Genomic DNA, 24,599 nt, shown 5'->3' with positions numbered 1-24,599 from the left:
AATTATATTACATTATAATTACATTTATAATGTAATTATAATTATATTATATAATATTATATTACATTACATTATAATTATATTATATTAAATTACATTATAATTATATTAAATTACATTATATTACATTAAATTATATTATATTACATTATAATTATATATTACATTATAATTATATTATATTATATTATAATACATTACATTATTATATTATATTATAATACATTACATTATTATATTATATTATATTATATTACATTATAATTATATTATAATTATATTACATTATAATTATATTATATTAAATTACATTATATTACATTAAATTATATTATATTATATTACATTATAATTATATATTACATTATAATTATATTATATTACATTATAATTATATTATATTACATTATAATTATATTACATTATAATTATAATTATATTACATTATAATTACATTATAATTATATTATATTACATTATAATTATATATTACATTATAATTATAATTATATTACATTATAATTATATTATATTACATTATAATTACATTACATTATAATAATATTATATTAAATTACATTATATTAAATTAAATTATATTATATTACATTATAATACATTATAATTATATTACATTATAATTATATTACATTATAATTACATTATATTACATTATAATTATATTACATTATAATTATATTATATTAAATTAAATTATATTATATTATATTATATTACATTATAATTATATATTACATTATAATTATATTATATTACATTATAATTATATTACATTATAATTACATTATATTACATTATAATTATATTATATTACATTATAATTATATTACATTATTATATTATATTAAATTACATTTTATTACATTATAATTATATTATATTACATTATATTATATTATAATTATATTATATTATATTATATATTCAGTGTTGAGTAGATTACTTCTGAAATGTAATCTGGTACTTATTACAAATAACACAACTAAAATCTTTTAGATGAGTTTTTAAGGAAATATAATTACTTCCAGATTAGGCCTATTTATTGCACGTTTCAATGAAAATCTAATTTTAAGTGTATTAAATCCCAGTTTAGATTTCTTTCTTTAAACATTAGTAAACATGAAATCAAACAACAACCCTGCAATTCGTTGAAAGCCAATACTGATAGGTAATGTAATCATGTAATCCATTAAAAGTAATTTTAATATTATTATGCACATTTAAAAATGTAATGTAAACTAATTACAAGCAATCCAGATAACATGTAGTCCTTTTCTACCCAACATTACATTATATTACATTATATTATATTATTTGTTTATATAATTGTTGACTTATTAATGCTTTGGCAATTTAAATCCAAGCTGTTTATGAATTAAATATAAACTAAAGCAAGCATCTCTTGATGCACCGTAATTTAACTCCTGAAGCCCACATAAGGATTTCCCCTCTGCCCATTGGGGGGCATATGCCACACAAAGGCCCTTTGTTGTGTTCCTCCAATCACACACACTGGAGGACAGATCAGCCCGTGTGTGTGTCTGCCAATGGAAGCGCTCGGTCCGCCTGCTCGGTTTGTGTTTATCGATTACTGCCGGTGCAAACGGGCGGACGGAGAGAGGGCTTACTTTGCGTCGGGTGTGCAATGTACCGATCCACGCTTAACTATACACCTCGGGTTTATTTATAGAGTTGTGCTGGACCGTTAGGCTCCGGTGTGCTCAGCTGAGCATCCTTGACGGATGTGATGTGATGTGAATATCGCAGGTTACAGGAATGGATACACGGGCCACACCTGTGCGCCAGATGCGGACGGACAGGTGCGCTACCTGTGGACCTCTTGGAGAACACCGGGCACAGATGCGCAGCTTTGGGCATCATAACAGCCCAGTGATGGCGTTGTGACCATTGGATTTAACAAAGACCCTATGGAGCATCGGCATATGCAGTGCGCACCTTTAATATCGAGGCTTGGATTTAAAGCATGGATTCTGTTCGGACTGGCCTTACATTGACTGGACCGAGCCTGCTGCGTTTTATCCGTGCGCGTTTGCCCTAGAGAAGAGTGCGTGCGGGTGTGTTTTCGAGACAAAGACTCTGTGCGTACCGAGTGTATGTGACGCGCACCGGTGAAACAAACGCGCTATGGATGCGGTTCGGCTGGACGCGCTCAACGCACCAGCGGAGAACGGCAATGCGTCGCAGCCCGAACCGCACACGCGCCTCTCGCAGGTGGACTCGGTGGTTCTGCCGTTCCTCGGGGGGTTCGGCCGGTATCAGCGGCGACTGGTGGCTCTGACATGGATCCCGGCGTTTCTCATCTCGTTCAGCCAGTTCTCGGATTACTTTCTGCTCGGGCAGCCGGAAAGGAAGTGCGTGGGGAACATGACGGGCTCGGATCGTGATCTGCTCGTGGATTTGCTCGGTAACGGGACCGAAACCGAGAACAGCCACGGCGCGGCGTGTTTGTGCTCCGAGTGGAGGTTTGAGCTGCAGTCGGGACTGCAGCAGAATGTGGTCACCAAGGTAAGGATTCCCCCATGGATGATGGAAAATTTTCCATTTAAAGGGATAGTTCGCCCAAAAAAGAATGTACTCAACTCTAATGTTGTTCCAAACCCGTATAACTTTCATATATTTGGCAGAGTGTTTACAATGCTCTTTTTTCCATATGAAAGCGAACGGTGACTGAAACTGTCGAGCTCATGATGTACATCCGCAAAGAGGAAGCTATTCGGTGAATAGAGCCGGAAGAGTTCACCCCAAATTGAAAATTCTCTCATCATTTACTCACCCTCATGCCATCCCAGATGTGTATGACTTTCTTTCTTCTGCAGAACACAAAGATTTTTAGAAGAATATTTCAGCTCTGTAGGTCAATGCAATCCATGCAATGCAAGTGGATGGTAACCAAAATTTTGAAGCTCCAAAAATCACATAAAGGCAGCATAAAAGTAATCCATATGACTCCACTGGTTTAATCCATGTCTTCAGAAGTGATATGATAGGTGTGGGTGAGAAACAGATCAATATTGAAGACTCTAAATCTTCACTTTTACTTTCACATTATTCATGCATATCGCCACCTACTGGGCAGTGAGGGGAATTTATAGGATGGATTACTTTTATGCTGCTTTTATGTGCTTTTTGGAGCCTCAAAGTTTTGGTCACCCTTCACTTGCATTGTAGCTACCTACAGAGCTGAAATATTCTTCTAAAAATCTTCGTTTGTGGCATGAGGGTGACTAAATGATGAGAAAATGTTCATTTTTGGGTGATCTATCGCTTTAAATTTTCGTCTGTTCCTCGCACAAAGCTATAGTATGACTTCAGAAGACTTGGTATATAGAGCATGAGTCATGTGGACTACGTTTTGGTCATTTTTAAAGCTCAACAGCATCAGTGCCCATTCAGTTAGTGAGGGAAATTCTGCTTAACTTCTCCTTTAGTGTTCCAAAGGAAGAAAAAATGACATACAGGTTTGGAATGACACGAGGATGAGAAAATGATGATGAAATTTTCAGTTTTAGGTGAACTATTGCACTGGAATAAGACCAATGTTTATATTTTTTGGACTGTGCTATCTTTCTCTTTACATGCTTATTTTTTAGTAAATTATCCTGCATTACCAGAACCTACAGACGCAACAAAAATGGTTCATGAAAGCATAATGCATACTGTAAAATTGTGTTTAAGAATTCCTAGGAGGCTACAGGTGGAGAATTCCTTATGCATTGGAAATATAAGTAATCATCAGGTTGCATTGCAGGTTTGCATTTAACTAGTGAGGCCTTATTAAGCATGCACTGAAATCACAGGAAAAACAACTCTAGGGTGTTCGGTACTCTTTGCATAAACATCTAACAGGAAATAAGCACATCATGTTTTAGTATGCTGATTGGACAGTAGTTTGTCTCCAATTTGTCTGATAAATTGTGACAGTTAAGTACAGAAAGAGCTGTCATTTGATGTGCACGCTCATCAAGTCGCATTTCTGGTGTGCATTTGATTTGTGAGGCCTTACTGAACTTTGATCAAGGAAAATGAAAGGGCTCATTGATCACTTTGGAACATGAAAACGAGGCATTTAAACAGTGTCATGGAGTTCATGCGCATATCAGTTCACCTACAGAATGCATATCAGACTGATCATTCAGTGTTACGCCCACCGCATACTGGCACAGATAGCCCGTTGAAATCCTCACACTGAGAGATAACTTTGAGGCCCAACAGCTAAAATGTCAGCATGCTCCTTCTCAAAGTCTGGGGTTTGTAGTTTAGGGTTAGTGTTAGGAGGCTCTCTGTGCCATTCATAAATTGAATAAATGAACTGAAATAAATCCTCAGTCTGAAGTCAAAGTATATCAAGTACAAAAGTGGCTGTAAACAATGCATAACAGACTATTCACATAACTAGAATACATCCTATATAAGTGGCTGATCCCTAAGTTAGATACATTCACTTTAGGGGAATTTATTACCACCACCATATGAATATTTGGGTCACTTTTGGTGGCATTTTTGCCTTAGGCCCACGTTAGTTTCTCACCCTGGCTGCATGTTGAATTAGAGACTTCACAAAAACCAGAGCTAACATCTAGACACAACTGAGCCCCCGCAGTGTCTTACAGTATATCTTTTCTCACATTACTGTGTAATCGCACACATTAGCCTTCAATGCTCCATGCGCATTTCCATATTCAGACCATAAAAACAGCGCTTTACTTCAAACGCACCAGTTTTATTATCTGCCAGTCTGAGATAAGCACCTCCAAAATGTGCACTGCATTCCAGGACGGAGTTCCTGTTTTGATGTCATTGGCTGAACAGACCGAATGCCTGATGTTCTGATGACCTGCTGTGTGTGTGTGTGTTTGACCTTTCTCACACCGATAGCCGAGTGTCTTTAATGAGTGTGTTCAAAAGACTCATTCATGCAGCCAGGCATGCTAACAAATGCTAATGAAGCATTCTGGCCCGTTTGTTGTTAGAGTATGAGTGACGACACTGCCGAAGAGAGATCTGTTCAACTATACTGGTCACTTTAAACTCAGCAGTGTCATTTCTAATCAAATATTTCACAATAATTGTAATGTTTCAATGCCAAACAAACAAGACTTCCTTCAAATGTAAACTTGGACTGCTTGCTGGATTGATGGATCTTTCTTGAATAAATAACCTGATTTACTTTTGTTATATATCTGTTGAATTCTGGCACACCTACTGTAAATACTGAATCTACAGTGCATTACACAGAGCGCGACCAGCGTAGTCTGATTCCGGAACGAATGATTCTTATGAACCGGTTCTTTTGAATCTACAGTGCGAAACACACTGCTCAACCAGTGTGGTCTGATTCCCAAACAAATGACTCTTATGAACCGGTTCTTTTGAATCTACATCATGAAACACACAGTGTGACCAGTGTAGACAGATTCATGAATGAATGACTCTAACGAACTGGTTCTTTTAAATTTATAGTGCGAAACATTCAGCGCGACCAGTGTAGTCTGATTCCCAAATGAATGACTTGAATGAACTGGTTCTTTTGAATCTATTTCACAAAACACACAGAGCGACCAGTGTAGTCTGATTCCCAAACAAATGATTACAATGAACCGGTTCTTTTAAATCTACAGCTTGAAACACACAGAGTGACCAGTGTAGTTCAATTCCCGAATGAATGACTCTAATGAACTGGTTCTTTTAAATCTACAGTGTGAAACACACTGCTCAACCAGTGTAGTCTGATTCCTGAACGAATGACTAATGAACCAATTCTTTTGAATCTACAGCTTGAAACACACAGAGTGACCAGTGTAGACCAATTCCCAAATGAATGACTCTAATGAACTGGTTCTCTTGAATCTACAGTGCGAAACACACAGAGCGACCAGTGTAGTCTGATTCCCAAACAAATGACTCTTATGAACCGGTTCTTTGGATGTACATCATGAAACACACAGAGTGACCAGTGTAGACTGATTCCCAAATGAATGACTCTTATGAACCGGTTCTTTTGAATCTACAGTGCGAAACACACAGAGTGACCAGTGTAGTCTGATTCCCAAACAAATGACTCTTATGAACCGGCTCTTTGGATGTACATCATGAAACACACAGAGTGACCAGTGTAGACTGATTCCCAAATGAATGACTCTTATGAACCGGTTCTTTTGAATCTACAGTGCGAAACACACAGAGCGACCAGTGTAGTCTGATTCCCAAACAAATTACTCTTATGAACCGGTTCTTTGGATGTACATAGTGAAACACACAGAGTGACCAGAGTAGACCGATTTCTAAATAAATGACTCTAATGAACCAGTTCTTTTGAATCTATTTAGCAAAACACACAGAGCGACCAGTGCTGTCTGATTCCCGAACAAATGACTCTAATGAACCAGTTCTTTTGAATCTACAGTGTGAAACACACTGCTCAACCAGTGTAGTCTGATTCCTGAACGAATGACTAATGAACCAATTCTTTTGAATCTACAGCTTGAAACACACAGAGTGACCAGTGTAGACCGATTCCCAAATGAATGACTCTAATGAACCGGTTCTTTTGAATCTACAGTGCGAAACACACTGCTCGACCAGTGTAGTTTGTTTCCCAAACAAATGACCCTTACGAACCGGTTCTTTTGATGTACATCATGAAACACACAGAGTGACCAGTGTAGACCGATTTCTGAATAAATGACTCTAATGAACCAGTTCTTTTGAATCTATTTAGCAAAACACACAGAGCAACCAGTGTAGTCTGATGCCCAAACAAATGACTCTTATGAACCGGTTCTTTGGATGTACATCATGAAACACACAGAGTGACCAGTGTAGACTGATTCCCAAACAAATGACTCTTATGAACCGGTTCTTTTAAATCTACAGTGCGAAACACACTGCTCGACCAGTGTAGTTTGTTTCCCAAACAAATGACTCTTATGAACCGATTCTTTTGGTGTACATCATGAAACACACAGAGTGACCAGTGTAGACCGATTCCCAAATGAATGACTCTTATGAACCGGTTCTTTTAAATCTACAGTGCGAAACACACTGCTCGACCAGTGTAGTTTGTTTCCCAAACAAATGACTCTTATGAACCGGTTCTTTGGATGTACATAATGAAACACACAGAGCAACCAGTGTAGTCTGATTCCCGAATAAATGACTCTAAAGAACCGGTTCTTTTGAATCTACAGTGTGAAACAAAGTGCGGCCAGTGTAATGTGGTTCCCAAATGACTCAAATAAGCCAGTTCTTTAAAGTGAATGAAAAACACTTCATTCGGAACAGTCAAAAGCTCAACAGAAATGATCAGGAGGAAGTGCCCTTCTTTCACTGTGCCATTTACGTAATTAATAATTGTTTAATAATCATAATAATCCATCCCCCCCCCCCCCAATTCTTCTACAAAAAGCAGTACCATATTTTAATGATAGTATTACACAATAATACCCTGGTACTTTGATATATGCCATGATATTAAATGCTTACCACAGTCATATACCATAATATTGCCATTACACCATGCCAACAAAAACATGGTACTTTTCTAGAATTTGATTTGATACTACAGTAGTTCTAATAATTACATTGATATCGATTTTCTTGTATTTTTCTCTGTTTTCCGCTCTGAAGTGGACGCTGGTGTGTGATGGAGAATGGAAGGTGCATATCGCCAAGTTCTCTCTACAGGTCGGGTCCATATTTGGCTACCTGCTGATGGGCGCAATGGCAGACTGGTAAGAAACAGCTACAATCTGTGTTTTCAAGAAACTTGACACTGACAGTATATTCTAAATCGAAGTGTTTCTGCGTCTCAGGTTGGGTCGTATCCCAGTGCTGCTGGTGTCGGTGCTGTCCGTGCTGGTGTTCGGGTTAGCCGTGGCGTTTTCCGTGGATATGGCAGTGTTCAGCACGCTGCGATTCTTCGAGGGGTTTTGTCTGGCCGCAATCAGACTGTCGCTTTACGTCCTGAGTGAGTCGTCTTCTGGTTTCTTTTGTTTTAGGGTTAAATGAAAATTCTGTCATCGTTTACTCACCCTCATGTGGTCCCAAACCCGTATGAGTGTCTTTGTTCTGTGGAACACAAAAGGAACTGTAGCAGAATGTTAATGCTACTTTGTTCCTTATAATGAAGGCATACATTCGAATTTTCATTTTTGGATAAACATGGATCTAAAAACACAACGGTGTATTGTCTTTTGCTGCAGTCACATTCATTTTTCATCTGATGTCCGTTCTGTGCAATATAAAATATCTGACTGAAAATACAATTATTGCTGGTTACCCAGAGGGATATTTAAACTACTGTTATATTTGAGTTTGAAACCATATTCATACAGCTGTCTTTTAAAGGTGCATTCAGTAGTTTGGAGCTAATATAAAAAGTTTTACACATTAATGAATGCGTTGTGTTTTTGTGAAGAGTGACCTGAATGTTGTACACTCACATCAGATGAAGACTGTACTCATAACAGTTTTCTATAAAAGTGTTTTTATTACACATGGTGCGGGTCACCCCCTTCAATGTGTTTCTCCATGTTGAAATCACATGACCTGCCGTGTTTCACTAAACAACGAAGAAGAAAATCCTCGGGCTCACTGGCCTATGCTTGGTGATGCAAACAAGAGCGAAAAGAATACAATGGAACATTCTTATTATCGTGCTTTAGAAGCAGAGACAACGGGAGATTGAGAGTGTGTGTGTGTGTGTGTGTATGTATGTGTGTGTGAGTGAGTGTGTTTGTGAGCGTGTGTCTGTGTGAGTGAGTTTGTGTGAGTGTGTGTGTGTGAATCTACAGTGAGTTTGTGTGAATGAGTGTGTGTATGAGTGTGTGTTTGAATCTACAGTGTGTTTGTGTGTGTGTGTGTGTATATGTGTGTCTGTTTGTGTGAGTGAGTGTGTGTGTGTGTTTGTGTGAGTGTGTGAATCTACAGTGTGTTTGTGTGTGTGTGTGTGTATATGTGTGTCTGTTTGTGTGAGTGAGTGTGTGTGTGTGTGTGTTTGTGTGAGTGTGTGAATCTACAGTGTGTTTGTGTGTGTGTATGTGTGTGTGTTTGTGTGAATCTACAGTGTGTTTGTGTGTGTATATGTGTGTGTGTGTGTGTTTGTGTGTGTGTGAGTGTGTTTGTGTGAATCTACAGTGTGTTTGTGTGAGTGTGTGTGTTTGTGTGAGTGTGTGAATCTACAGTGTGTTTGTGTGTATGTGTATATGTGTGTGTGTTTGTGTGAGTGTGTTTGTGTGAATCTACAGTGTGTTTGTGTGTGTGTGTATATGTGTGTGTGTTTGTGTGTGTGTGAGTGTGTTTGTGTGAATCTACAGTGTGTTTGTGTGAGTGTGTGAATCTACAGTGTGTTTGCGTGTGTGTGTATATGTGTGTGTGTTTGTGTGAGTGTGTTTGTGTGAATCTACAGTGTGTTTGTGTGTGTGTGTGTATATGTGTTTGTGTGTGTGTGTGTGAGTGTGTTTGTGTGAATCTACAGTGTGTTTGTGTGTGTATATGTGTGTGTGTTTGTGTGAGTGTGTTTGTGTGAATCTACAGTGTGTTTGTGTGTGTGTGTATATGTGTGTGTGTTTGTGTGAGTGTGTTTGTGTGAATCTACAGTGTGTTTGTGTGTGTGTGTTTGTGTGTGTGTGTGAGTGTGTTTGTGTGAATCTACAGTGTGTTTGTGTGTGTGTGTTTGTGTGTGTGTGTGAGTGTGTTTGTGTGAATCTACAGTGTGTTTGTGTGTGTGTTTGTGTGTGTGTGTGAGTGTGTTTGTGTGAATCTACAGTGTGTTTGTGTGTGTGTGTATATGTGTGTGTGTTTGTGTGAGTGTGTTTGTGTGAATCTACAGTGTGTTTGTGTGTGTGTGTTTGTGTGTGTGTGTGAGTGTGTTTGTGTGAATCTACAGTGTGTTTGCGTGTGTGTGTATATGTGTGTGTGTTTGTGTGAGTGTGTTTGTGTGAATCTACAGTGTGTTTGTGTGTGTGTGTGTGTATATGTGTTTGTGTGTGTGTGTGTGAGTGTGTTTGTGTGAATCTACAGTGTGTTTGTGTGTGTATATGTGTGTGTGTTTGTGTGAGTGTGTTTGTGTGAATCTACAGTGTGTTTGTGTGTGTGTGTATATGTGTGTGTGTTTGTGTGAGTGTGTTTGTGTGAATCTACAGTGTGTTTGTGTGTGTGTGTTTGTGTGTGTGTGTGAGTGTGTTTGTGTGAATCTACAGTGTGTTTGTGTGTGTATATGTGTGTGTGTTTGTGTGTGTGTGTTTGTGTGAATCTACAGTGTGTTTGTGTGTGTGTGTGTATATGTGTGTGTTTGTGTGTGTGTGAGTGTGTTTGTGTGAATCTACAGTGTTACAGTTTATACCAAACTATAAAAAAGTGAAGATTTTTTCATCAAATTGTTTGTTTCCATGTTTTTCCAACTTTTGAGGGAATAAGGTCCCATTTTCCACAGATGTGGACATCATGTTTATCAGCGCGCTGACGCGCGAAAAATAAATGAATTTTTTAAAGCGGCATATCAAATGAAACTAGAGATGCTACTCTTTACGACCAAACAGGTTTCAATTAAAAAACTTAAAGAGGTTTCTTACCAGAGGCACACAGGTCTCAAGTGAATCTGTGCATCATTTATGTGAACTAGTTCAATTACAGAACCATCCGGAAAAAAAAAAAAAAAAAAAAAACTCACTAAAATGAACATGAGGTCTTGACACTAAATATAAGGGAATCGTTTTTTAAACCGGTTTGAAAGAATGTCCGCTTGTTGGAAATGTATTTTTTTACACTATTGTAAAAAAAAATCGAGCTGTCACGCTACTCAAGAATGTAGTTAAGTTAGAAGCGTCGCAACTTTTAGTAAACTAGCCAACTCGCCAACACTGATGGACACTTGATGAAGGATTCTTTTGACATGGGCTGGAAAACAGCCACCCAGAACACTTTGGTAACCACCAGGCACCCAAACATTCCAAACATGTTGGTAATTGCATAGCAACGCCTTGGCAACCAGCCACAACACCCTAGCATAGTGCTGGCCACATTTGCACGGCCAAACACCACTCACATCTTAACATGTATGTTCTGTTTAACAACGGCTTCAAAAGCGGCTCATCCAATCAGTATTCAGAGTGTTTTGTTTTCAGAATTAACGTAATGATCTTTTGGTGTACGTCCATTATGCTTAATATAAACAAGATTTAATTTGTACAAATGTTTGTTTCTTATCTGCTCATGACATGATAAAGTGGTCAACTGGGAGTTCATTTAGACAACTAAAGCAGGAAATTTAATGAGTTACACACATGTAGAGACGCATGCAAACATACAAACCACATGATCAGAGTTTTAGTATTATGTTACACCGTTTGCTCGCTGGCTGTCTCACCCCTCCTGTCTCTCTTTCTGTCTCTCTGTCGACCTGCATTAGCTCGGAGTGATTGTAGGAGATTATTGGGCTGGTTTGAGGGTCCGAGGTCTCTCTGGATTACATCAATTTCTTTCTGGGGTCAGAAGGGCCCGTGTAATCAGACCTAAAGTGCCCTCAACACTAATGAGCTGAGATTGTGAGAGGGGGATTTAGGAAAATTGCACAGTAGCCAGTTAAAGGGAAAGCTCACGCCAAAAAATTACAATTCTCTCATTTACTTCATGTTGTTCCAAACCCGTATGACGTTCTTTCTTCTGTGGAACACGAAACAAGAACTTAATTAGAATGTTTTGGGAGCAGTTTTTCATAAAATGAAAATGAATGTTATAGTTATTTTATCATAAATAGTGGAATCACTTACGGTTCCTGTAAGCTGACATCAAGTTAAGCGCTTTAGTTTCACTATCTGTCCAAATGTGTAAATTTTTGACTCCCGAGTCACAGGCATAAAACGGCATGTGGTAATTGCGTTATCTCCATCAAAACTTTGTGACTGGCCTAAAGCAGACTTCTTACGTCCTGACCTCGTAAGTGCTCAAACTGTTAAAGGGACAGTTCACCCAAAACATGAAGATTCTCTCCTCATTTGCTCACCCTTATGCCATCCCAGATGTGTATGACTTTCTTTCTTCTGCAGAACACAAATGAAGATTTTTAGAAGAATATCTCAGCTCTGTAGGTCCATAAAGTGCAAGTGAATGGTGACCAGAACTTTGAAGCTCATAAAAGTGCATAAAGGAAACTTAAAAGTAATCCATACAACTCCAGTGGTTCCAGAAGTGATATGACAGGTGTGGGTGAGAAACAGATCAATATTTATGTCCTTTTTTTACTATAAATCTCCACCTCTGACCAGCCCCAACCTAGAGGGCTGAATGTGAAAGTGAAAGTGTAGATTTAAAGTTCTAAAAAAGTTTTAAAGGACTACACCTATCATATCCCTTCTGAAGATATAGATTAAACCACGGGAATACGTTTATGTTTCCTTTATGTGATTTTTGGAGATTCAACATTTTCACACCCATTCACTTGCATTGAGATATTCTTCTAAAAATCTTCATTTGTGTTCTGCTGAAGAAAGAAGGTCATGCACATCCGGGATGACATGAGGGTGAGTAAATGATGAGAGAATTTTCATTTTTGGGTGAACGATTCCTTTAAACTTACAGCTTTATTCTCACACAGTATCGAAACTGAACTTTTCCAAGGATTTTCCAACTTAGCATTTAAGGAAATTGCCATTAGCCAATTAACTGATTTATCAGTATTTCCAAAAAGGGTCCCATTCAAACGACGTCTAAACGGAAAAATGGCATTCATTTTACGAAAAAGGCGGTAATGTTTGTGTAAAAGTGCTCAATATCTAATAGCCTGCATAGCCCAGGTGACGTCAACCGAAAAGCAAATTTGGTCAGTAAGAACAAGTTATGTTTCGATGAAACACTTTTTTCTGTTGAATAACATGCAACCTGGAATATTCCTTTAAGTAGGATGTGAATCAGAATGCAGCAGCAAAGTATGGGGGGTTACATTTCATTGATAGTATATCTTACTGTATGCTGTTTTCTTTGTCTCTCAGGGATTGAGTTGTGTCTGCCTAACTGGCGTTTCTCCATGACGATGATCGCCAGTCTGATTATCGTAGGCGGGCAGCTGCTGATGCCCGGTTTGGCGGCGCTGTGTCGTGATTGGCAGATTCTTCAGATTTTAATAATCGCCCCGTTTGTGCTGATGCTGCCGTATGTCTGGTAAGATCTAAATATTCAATATCGTTTAGCCTAAAGCGTCAGATGGCACACCCAGAGGCCGCTCACTGACCGTCTGCTGTAAACACATGTGAAAATCACGTAAAAACAAGCCAAACTGTGGTCCGTGGCTTTACATGTCTGTCAGATGGTCTCTTCTTGTGTAAGTGGGCCATTACTGTCCAAAATAAACTGTGAAGTGAACCAGACTTATGCGGAGAGTTTGGGGGGTTTCAGCGTGAAGCATTTACATGTCTCCATTGATCATGGTATAAATATTGGGGGGGTCGTACTTGCTTCTTTTGATTATTGGGGGGTTACCTTCCCCCTCCTATTCCCCCTGGAATCTACGCCCCTGCGGAGAGTCAAAAGTTCTTAAAGTTGAAACAAGGCTACAGGATGCACACTAACATCGTCTTTCTTTTCTGCAGGATGTTTCCTGAGTCTGTACGCTGGCTGTTAGCCACTCGACACTACCAAAGAGCAAAGCGACAAATGTATCGAATCGCCCTGAGCAACTGTGTCGACACGGCAACCGACCCGAGCGGCATACTCTCGGGTGAGTAATGTGTTTTTAGTGAGTTGACCGTGGTTTACCTTGATTAAGACAATGATGATGATAAAATACAATGTTTTTGTAGAGCTCGAGACGGAACTCCAGCAGAAGCCAAAGACGTTTTGCGTAACGCAGCTCAGCGGCACCCGAAACCTGTGGAAGAACACAGTCGTGCTGTGCGTTAACTCGTAAGTGCCGTATCTGTGATCGCTTGATGCCTCATACATGGGCGTTGCTAGTGAAAATGATCAGGGGATTTAGCCACCGAAGCCCCCTTATCGCAACGCCACTGGCCTCGTAAAACCTAGTGAGCTGCCTTGCTGCCTACTGACATGTATCCTCATAAGTGAGTGATCTGGAAGTACCACCACAAACAACACCACTTACATGAAGTGCACGAGAGACTCTTTAAACAAAATTAATGCCTATGGAATGAATTTGGAATGCAAGCATGTTGCTAGGCTAACAAAATCACATTCTAATAAGCAAAAAAACACAAGCCGTTCTCAATGCATGTTATAAGCGAACTGAATTATTTAGCATCTACATCTGAGATGAAGTTTGTATGGAGAGCCCACATCAGAGTGGCGCTTGTTCAGGGAAGCATGCTGCACATGCAGACTGTATATTTCTTTACTAAACCCAGCCTTTTGCGATTCACAAAGCTATCGCATGTCTTCAGGAGTCTTGAATAAAATGCATGAGTTATATGCACTACTGTAATGGTGCTTTAAAGGTTCTTTTATGTCATTCTCTGAGCTTGACGGTAACGACCATAACTAACATGTGGTATCAGATTTGGATCAGGCTCATCTGACTGATACCCGATCCAGGTAAAAACGTCAGTATTGGAGCTTTGATCGTTGCATACCTACTAAAAAATGTCCAGCCAACTGACCAGCATCGCCAGGGACTATATTGCCCGAAATGGAGCACTTGTATTAAAATGAATGGGAGTAATTTGAACGGCCAACATGGCGGGTGTAGTAAAGGAAGTCCCGCCTTCAGTAGCGGTTCTAGCTTGTATAGCCCGCTTCAACACGCCCCCAAAGTTGTTGACCTGGTCTGTGTGGGTGCCTCGTGCCGGCACCCCACAAGATGCCGCCCTGGGCAACTGCCCATGTCTAAATCCGCCACTGCCCGCCTTACAGATAAAAGAGCCAATCACCTTTTAGATACATACAATCGCCTGTCAGCTAACTCGAGAACATGCATGTGAATTATCAGGACCAGCCTGAAAAAGTTTTTTTTTTTAGCATGATCTGAGCTAAAGAAGCATAATTTATGATACCAGTGTTGTCAAATTTTACTGCTGACCAATTTGGAGATTATGGTCTTTCCCCAGTCAAGTAGATAGGAGATGTACTTGTATGCCTGCTTTCTTAGAACATGCCAAATTACTTGAGAAGCAAAATGGCATGATATATATTTTGTCTTGTTTTCAGAGAAATCAACACAATTTAGAAACGTTTATGCTTACAAGAAAAAAAAATAAAATAGCTGAGGCTAGTTTTAGCTGTTCTTTTTAACAGGGAATTGTCCATTTTATTGAGTTTACTATTTTTTCAATACTAAATACTTAAATGGATTTTTGGAATAATTTCTCTCGACTCGTCCACAACTTAAAATTATGATTCTTTTCGTCAAGCTCGTTTACGGCCTTCACCGTAAAATTATGCAGCCTTAGAGTTTGCCCAATTAAATGTATCTCACACAGCCACCATATTTATGTTCTTAAAACGTTTTCCAAATGTTACATTGGGGTTCCAGGAATGTGTAAATGTACAGTGTTCTTAATGCAAGTAGAACATTATTTGAAGGTTAGCACAATTCATTCCTGAAAGTGTGAAAATGTCCTGAAAATGTAATTTGCCTTACATCACAAGTTTTCACTCTCAGAAAAAACATAAATAAAGAAATGTAGTTTAAAACCTCTTACACTCTGTGGACCCTCTGGCTGGTCTGTGGGGAGTCGCTATATGGCAAGCCGTTTTAACACTTAACACCCTGAAGTCCCTGTATGCATACGTTAGGTATATGTGGTATCATTTGAAAGCTAAGAATCTGTACTTTTCAGAAAACCCCATCACTTTTGCATTTATTAACATAAAATAACAAAATAAGGCCTGAAAACATTTGTGTCGCAAATTGGCCCCACCTAGAGGTGCGTTGTAGAAATGAAAAAAATGAATATAAAAGTCCTTCACATACCACTTAAATAGACAAGTCATATATCAAATGAAAGCTCTCATTCTCAGGAACGTATACAGTTTATTTGCTTGTTTTTTTGGCCATAATACCACAGTTTGAATTATTTAAAAAAATATCACAAAGTTAAATTTTCTTTCAGTAAGGCATAAAATACAAACGTCTCTTTTCTTTGCTGATCACTGATCTGTAAGCCCCAAATAGCCGCAAACTTTACATCAAATCCTACCTTGGGTTGTTAGCTTTAAAACGAGTTAAAGAAATTACTTGTTTACTTGTTTGTTAGCTTGCTTGGGTGAATAATCCAATGTTGTGTAAAAAAAAAAAAATGTAAAGTATTAGAAACATATTATAAGTTCTCATCTATAGAAGATGTAATGTTACACATCATTGTAAAGCTGGGATTCTCTGCTTTCCAATGACGCCTAGATTGGGCTTCTAGACAACTTAGAGTCCAAGATATTCAACAAAACAGTATGGAAGCTCTCAGCACTTCAAAACAAGACTTGCTGTCTATGGATGAGTGCTAAAATTCGTTAGAGCACCACCTACATTTCAGATCAGTATAATGTGATGGAAGGTGATAGAGGAAAAATTATGTTTTTCTAGCACTTCCTGCCATCCAGTACAATAAAATAAGACTTTTTGCTTGAAAATTGAGGACACTGAACTGAAATGGCATGCTTTTAAACTTTAGATGTATTTTTTTCAACAACAAAAAAAAGTCTATCATAAAATTGTAAACATATGCAATGTTATTTATTATTTCAATCATTTCTTAAAATTTAGGGGGTTATCTGTAAAATGAGACCATTTTTTTAAAATTAGTCCACTGTATGTGTGAACAGGGAGCTTTTATATGTGAGAACAATTTCAGGCGGCAGCCCAAAAACCCTGCAGAGCGTAAGAGGTTAAAGGACGTATGAGCAATGTTGTATTAAGAACGTTTTATCCTAACACTGTGACAACTCCTAACGTCGTCAGGATGTTGGAATGTTCCTTGTTAGGTGGGTAGAAGTCAGTAACGTACCTATGGTGCCTTAAGTGCAGTGCACTAGGTTTTGCTATTTTACACTGATTGTTTCATGTTTGTTCTCATGTTAACACAAAATCAACCTCTGTTTCTCTCTCAGGTTGACTGGCTATGGCATCCATCACTGTTTTGCTCGCAGCGTTTTGGAGGGCAGCGCGACTCATCTGCACTATTATGCATTAGCGGCGATTGCGATAGCGTCCTGTATGGTATTGTTTCCTGTGGTCGGCGGGTTTGGCAGGAGAGGTGGACTACTCACCTTCATGATCGTCACAGCGCTGGCATCACTGCTTCAGCTCGGACTGCTCAGCTGTAAATACACACACACTTACAGTATAGTGATGTCACAGTACTGTCCTCTAGTCCTGTAGTAATGCCTTCTGTCCTCTTTTCTCCTAAAACAGTAATTGGAAAGTACAGTCTCCGACATGATGAAGGTAAAACAGTTTTCTGGACATAAATATCTTTGTAATATATATATTGTGGTATCATGGTGATGTTAAAATGTATATATTCTACTAATTATATACTCATTATAAAACTAGCCAGAGCTCAAAAAAGTAAGGATATTTTCTGTTGGCCCCACAACTAAAGAGCATGCATTTTATTTTTAACTACTGTATGTATTTTTGTATCTGTATGTTCCAGAAACAATATTTATGTTTTATTCATGTTAAATGTGTCATTGACAAATAAGGCTGTCCAAGGTGATAAAAATGAAAAAATCCTTTAAAAATCTAGTTTAGGGACGCCTGGAGTCACAAGTTCGAATCCAGGGTGTGCTGAGTGACTCCAGCCAGGTCTCCTAAGCAACCAAATTGGCTCGGTTGCTAGGGAGGGTAGAGTCACATGGGGTAACCTCCTCGTGGTCATGATTAGTGGTTCTCGCTCTCAATGGGGTGTGTGGTGAGTTGTGCGTGGATCGCGGAGAGTAGCATGAGCCTCCACATGCTGTGAGTCTCCGCAGTGTCATGCACAACGAGTCACGTGATAAGATGCACGGATTGACGGTCTCAGAAGCGGAGGCAACTGAGACTTTTTTTTGGGTTTGCAATTTTCAACCCATTACTCATATATATATATATATACTCATATACAGTATATATCATATGTATCTTGTCTTTGTCTTCTGTTGTAGTTTTGAGAGACACTTTGAATCGGCGGTTCTCGTATGCGTTCTCAATCATCGGGATGTTCTCGTCTCATGCCGTCAGCACGCTCAGCATCTTTTACTGTGCTGAGATAACGCCAACTGTCATCAGGTCAGCAAATAACACACACACACACACACACACACACACAAACTGCTCTGCTTGCAAGATTGGATCTTGTCTATGGAGTATCCCTGTTCTAGTGTAAACACTACTGTATTATAGAGAATATATTAACCATGATCTATCAACAGTAGGCCGGTAACTTAGGGTAGTGATTGAAAAACTGAAAAGGGCAATTCATGGAGAACTGGAGAGATAAAGGTATTTTTTCCAAACCTGTATGACTTTCTCTGTTATAAAAGAAGATGTTTAGCAGAATGTCTGAGCTGCGGACTTCTATTTATTTTCACTGCCAAGGATATGAAAAATATCTTAAAAGTTTTCCATATGACTGTGTTCATATGACACAGTTCTAAAATTTAGTCCACGTCATTTTGGATAAACTAGACTTTGAGCATGCAAAATGATTTTCGCCGCAACAGACAGGATATGATGTCACATGTGCAAACTTCTGGTTTTAATAAATAAATCACAAATAGCAAAATGTATCCAAAATATACAATCTACTCACTTTCCTGCAATAAAAACAGTGTATTTATTGTGTAAAATGTATTCTTTGTATTTTGCCCAGAGGTCAGTGTGCAGTGTTGGGAGGGTTACGTTTAAAATGTATTCCACTACAAATGCAATTTGTAACGTATTAGATTACTAAATACTTCGATTACTTTTTCATCTCTGGAAGATTTTTTTCACTTGTTTTGACTATAAACAAGTTAATACGACTTGAAAAGATGGTGCATTTGAATTCTGCAGGCACATATTCCGTGTAGGCCAATTTGTGACAATTCTTATTGCTTTAATTCCATTGTGTTTCTGATGGTAATGTATTATGCTCTGTTGTAACGTTAACGTTTCGACTGCTGTCTCTTCTATTTGTGTATCAGGGGCGGTGGTGTCGGTCTGGTCTTGGCGAGCGCAGGTTTTGGCATGTTAACTGCACCCCTCATGGAGCTCCACAATCAGAAAGGATTCTTTCTTCATCATGTGATCCTCACCTGCTGCACGCTGCTCTGCATCATTTGCATACCGTTGCTCCCGGAGACCGCCGGCCAACCGCTGCCTGAGACGATCGCTGAAGGGGAAGGGCTACTGCGTCGGCCTATCCTCCCCGGAGAGCAGCACCACCTATTGGCTAGGACAGAAGTCAGAGAGTTCTCGCGCATTCAGGACACACCCCTTCACCAGGCTGTCAACCCCGGCAATGGCTCGGTGCCTAGCAACAGCACAGCTAATGGTGTGAGGACTTCATGATATTATGCGATTGAAAGCCAGCAGAGGCCAAACGATGAACAATTACAGCGACCTGATTGATCGTAAACAACAACAAAAAAAGATAATAAAATCGTGATTTTCTTAGATTTGTTTTGAAAAACCAATCACAAACAGAACAGAATATTAATGTTTTCCAGATAAAGTGTCAAACGCCTCATTAACCAGCATTGTTAAAGATTGCCATTGTAGAAAGTGAAATATTATTTTAACTTTCATTCCGGGAAAAGAATTCTATTTTTTGAACAACTACTAGCTAATTTAACATTGAGGTTGTTGTATGTTTTGTATTTTTGAAAAAATTATGTGTATTTATTAAGGGCAGAACGACGCTGACAGTGAGAAAAATTGGGTTTCATTCAATGAACTACTAAGCACACTAACTTCTGTGTAAATTGTTTGTATGGTTTAAAAAAATGAAAGCAGCATTGTATGCGTCAATTTATCTCGGAATAGTTTTACGAACCAAATAGAACACTTAATTGAACGCTACAATTTACATCGGTATGGTTTTACAAACCAGACTGAACACTGAATTGAATGTGATAGTTTACATCGGAATGATTTTTTGAACAAAATGGAACACTGAATTGAACGTGACAATTTACGTCACAATGGTTTTACGAACAAAATGGAAAACAACAATTTACGTCACAATGGTTTTACGAACCAAACAGAACACTGAATTGAACGCGACAATTTACACTGAATGGTTTTATGAACCAAATGAAACAACAATTTATGCCGGAATGGTTTTACGAACCAAATGGAACACTGAATTGAAAGCATCAATTTAAGTCGGAATGGTTTTACGAACCAAATGGAACACTGAATTGAAAGCATCAATTTAAGTCGGAATGGTTTTACAAACCAAACTGAATACTGAATTCAATGCGACAATTTACGTCAGAATGGCTTTATGAACCAAATGGAACAATGAATCAAATGCGTCAATTTAAGTCGGAATGATTTTTTGAACCAAATGGAACTCTGAATTGAACGCGACAATTTACGCTGAATGGTTTTACGAACCAAATGAAACACTGAACTGAAAGCATCCATTTACGTCGGAATGGCTTTACAAACCAAACTGAATACTGGATTGAATGCAACAATTTACGCTGAATGGTTTTATGAACCAAATGAAACAACAACTTATGCCGGAATGGTTTAACGAACCAAATGGAACACTTAATTGAACGCTACAATTTACATCGGTATGGTTTTACAAACCAGACTGAACACTGAATTGAATGTGATAGTTTACATCGGAATGATTTTTTGAACAAAATGGAACACTGAATTGAACGTGACAATTTACGTCACAATGGTTTTACGAACAAAATGGAAAACAACAATTTACGTCACAATGGTTTTACGAACCAAACAGAACACTGAATTGAACGCGACAATTTACGCTGAATGGTTTTATGAACCAAATGAAACAACAATTTATGCCGGAATGGTTTTACGAACCAAATGGAACACTGAATTGAAAGCATCAATTTAAGTCGGAATGGTTTTACAAACCAAACTGAATACTGAATTCAATGTGACAATTTACGTCAGAATGGCTTTATGAACCAAATGGAACAATGAATCAAATGCGTCAATTTAAGTCGGAATGATTTTTTGAACCAAATGGAACTCTGAATTGAACGTGACAATTTACGCTGAATGGTTTTACGAACCAAATGGAACACTGAATTGAAAGCATCAATTTACGTCGGAATGGTTTTACAAACCAAACTGAATACTGAATTGAATGCGACAATTTACGTCGGAATGGCTTTATGAAACAAATTGAACAATGAATCAAATGCGTCAATTTAAGTCAGAATGACTTTATGAACCAAATGGAACTCTGAATTGTGCGTGACAATTTACGTCACAATGGTTTTACTAACGAAATGGAAAACAACAATTTACATCGCAATGGTTTTACGCACCAAACAGAACACTGAATTGAATGTGACAATTTACGCTGAATGGTTTTACGAACCACATGAAACAACAATTTACGTTGGAATAGTTTTACTAACCAAATGGAACACTGAATTGAAAGCATCAATTTATGTTGGAATGGTTTTACAAACCAAACTGAATGCTGAATTGAATGCGACAATTTACATCGGAATGGCTTTATGAACCAAATGGAACTCTGAATTGAACGCGACAATTTACGCTGAATGGTTTTACAAAGCAAATGAAACACTGAATTGAAAGCATCCATTTACGTCAGAATGGCTTTACAAACCAAACTGAATACTGAATTGAATGCAACAATTTACGTTGGAATGGCTTTATGAACCAAATGGAACAATGAATCAAATGTGTCAATTTAAGTCAGAATGATTTTTCGAACCAAACAGAACACTGAATTGAATGCTACAATTTACATCGCAATGGTTTTACGAACCAAATAGAACACAGAATTGAACGCAACAATTTACGCTGAATGGTTTTACGAACCAAATGAAACAACAATTTATGTTGCAATGGTTTTATGAACAGAATGGAACACTGAATTGAATGAGACAATTTATGAAAGAATAATTTTACGAACCAAATGCAACACTGAATTAGGTCAGGGTAAAAATATTGATTTGCAAATTAATCGCAATCTTCATCTTCAATCCTGATATCGATTCATTTTATTCTTTTTTTTTTCTTTCTCTCCAATTTGGAATGCCCAATTCCCAATGCGCTCTAAGTCCTCGCGGTGGCGTAGTGACTCGCCTCAATCCGGGTGGCGGAGAACGAATCTCAGTTGTCTCCCCATCTGAGACCATCAACCCGCGCATCTTATCACGTGGCTTGTTGCGGAGAACTAGCGCATGTAGAGGCTTCACGCTATTCTCCGTGGCATCCACGCACAACTCACCATCTCACAGAGTGAGAACCACATTATAGTGACCACGAGGAGGTTAACCCAACGTGACTCTACCCTCCCTAGCAACTGGGCAAATTGGTTGCTTAGGAGACCTGGCTGGAGTCACTCAGCACGCCCTGGATTCAAACTCGCAACTCCAGGGGTGATAGTCAACGTCTTCACTTGCTGAGCTGTTGTTAATTTTTTTAATTAATATTTTCGTAATGTACAAAGTTAAAAGGTTCCCAGTAAAATGTCCAATTTTAACTGGTAATCTCTTTCATATGTAAGCAAAATTAACATTATAACTGAAATATATCCAAATGAATCAGAATCAAATCGAAATCAAAATAGAATCGAATCAAGAGATTGTGAATCGGAATCTAATCAAATCTGGAAATATGTATCGATACCCAGCCCTACATTGAATGCGACAAATTGCACAATAATTGTTTTCATGAACTAAATGAACTATTTTTTTTTTCTCATAAAAACTGCGTAATGAATGATTTACACAGAAATGAGTTCTGCTTGCGTTTCATTTAAGAGGCCCAGTGCGTATGAATGCACCTCACAATGTTCAGGTTTTTTAGACCGTCTGTTTTGCACTAAATCTAGAAAAGCAATCACAAATCAGCCAGATGAATCTGTAATGTTTTCTAGTCTGTATGAAAACATGATTACACAGATGATGGCTGTTTAGGAAAAAAAAAAAAAAAAAAACACAGCACAACTTAATGGTCTGCTCTTAAGATGCCAAAGTTCACATACCCATCTGTTAAAGGTTATTGCCAAACAATTGTGCGCTTCACCATTTCAGTGAACAGTTACAGTTCAGTTACTTTTAAGGTGAATCTCACGAAACCTGTTAAGAACATGTCCAGCTGATATTTCACCCCAAATCAAAAGACAGAAATAAATAACATTTTAACACAGAAAATAAAGCCTTTTTTACGCCTTTAATTTATGCTGATTTCAATTAAAAACATCACTGTGTTACACTATTTTTTACAGTAATACATGAAATGTTTGTATTACATTAATAAGAACCAATATTGAGAATAATGACAATTACAAACTCAAAAGTGTGCTTTAATTGTCATGACAGTAGTCACAGTGCAAATTATTGATTTCTATATATATTCTAAACATTGGCTGTATTTTATGTATGCAAAATATATATATTTCTTTCTTCCGATTTTTGGGGCAATAGATGACCCGGACATGTTTTCGCAGGATTCACCCGCTTCCATGTCGGAAATTCATAAATGTGAACACTGGACTTATGCAGAGCATGATCAATAAAAGGGCTGTTGAGTGTTTTCATGTATATTTAGCATTATTATTAATGTGTAGAATAGCAGTGGAGTAACTTGAACATTACAAAACTCCTGTTAATCTTTAAACTACTGAATAAGAAATAAGGGAAAAAAGTTTCCCCAACCTAACGTGCGTCCTGTATTTGCGAGAACACTCTACAATGTTTTGACCAATGATAAGCTCATATTTCATCCCAAAATCCAAAGACAGAAATTAATTTTATGTTGCATAAAGAAAACAAAGCCTATTTTCAGGAAAGTTCAGATTATTTGCATTGTGGCATTATTTTCACGACAATTAAACACATTTCCTTTTAAATTCACAATACTGTAATGTAAAAAAAAAATAAAATAAAAAAAATATATATATATATATATATATTTAACACTGCAATGTGGGAAAAAAAATTACGTACAATTTTAAGTATACATCATGGAAGTATTTTCTGTATTGAATTTAATTTTATGATTTTAATAAAACAAAATTAAGTTCTGACTGAGAATTGGGGGGAAAATATTGTCAAAATGCCAAACATCTTAACGGTATAGACTAAAATAGACTTTATTTTCTTTATGCAAAATATAATTTTTTTGCTTTGATTTTGGGGTTCATTATGGAAGATTTATTAGTGAGATTAATCTACACTCAGAGTGTATAAATTTAAATTTGTGAAAGAGACAAACATCTTAAAGCATCAGTGTATTTTTCTGTATTTGTGACTCTCGCGTGTTATTTGAAGATTGGAATTAAGACCGAAATTTCCTATATTTTAAATGGTCCATTTTAAGACGGTGCACTTGTAAATAAAAAAATAAAATAAAAAAATGTCATACAATATAACTGTTTGTCTTTTTTTTTTTTTTCTCCCCAATT

General features: G+C 37.7%; 1 protein-coding gene across 1 annotated transcript; it reads left to right on the top strand.

Moving 5' to 3' along the window:
* The first annotated feature begins 1,619 nt into the window (after positions 1 to 1,619).
* On the top strand, positions 1,620 to 24,566 carry LOC127416312 (solute carrier family 22 member 23-like). The gene is made up of 10 exons (XM_051655599.1): positions 1,620 to 2,547; positions 7,669 to 7,772; positions 7,854 to 8,008; positions 13,029 to 13,197; positions 13,626 to 13,753; positions 13,836 to 13,938; positions 17,092 to 17,303; positions 17,396 to 17,428; positions 18,130 to 18,253; positions 19,150 to 24,566. Exons 1-10 carry the CDS (start codon positions 2,167 to 2,169, stop codon positions 19,514 to 19,516), a joined length of 1,776 nt encoding a protein of 591 aa, XP_051511559.1. The 5' UTR covers positions 1,620 to 2,166; the 3' UTR covers positions 19,517 to 24,566.
* The last annotated feature ends 33 nt before the right edge of the window (positions 24,567 to 24,599 follow it).

Source organism: Myxocyprinus asiaticus, chromosome 25 (assembly GCF_019703515.2).
Source record: "Myxocyprinus asiaticus isolate MX2 ecotype Aquarium Trade chromosome 25, UBuf_Myxa_2, whole genome shotgun sequence".
Lineage (NCBI taxonomy): Eukaryota > Metazoa > Chordata > Actinopteri > Cypriniformes > Catostomidae > Myxocyprinus > Myxocyprinus asiaticus.
This window is presented reverse-complemented; position numbering and strand designations above follow the sequence as displayed.

Coding starts and splice junctions, on each gene's coding strand:
- LOC127416312 (XM_051655599.1), top strand. CDS start 2,167: ATGGATGCGGTTCGGCTGGACGCGCTCAACGCACCAGCGGAGAACGGC. Junction 7,773..7,853: donor ATGGGCGCAATGGCAGACTG/GTAAGAAACAGC, acceptor TCTGCGTCTCAG/GTTGGGTCGTATCCCAGTGC. Junction 17,304..17,395: donor TCAGCTCGGACTGCTCAGCT/GTAAATACACAC, acceptor CTCCTAAAACAG/TAATTGGAAAGTACAGTCTC.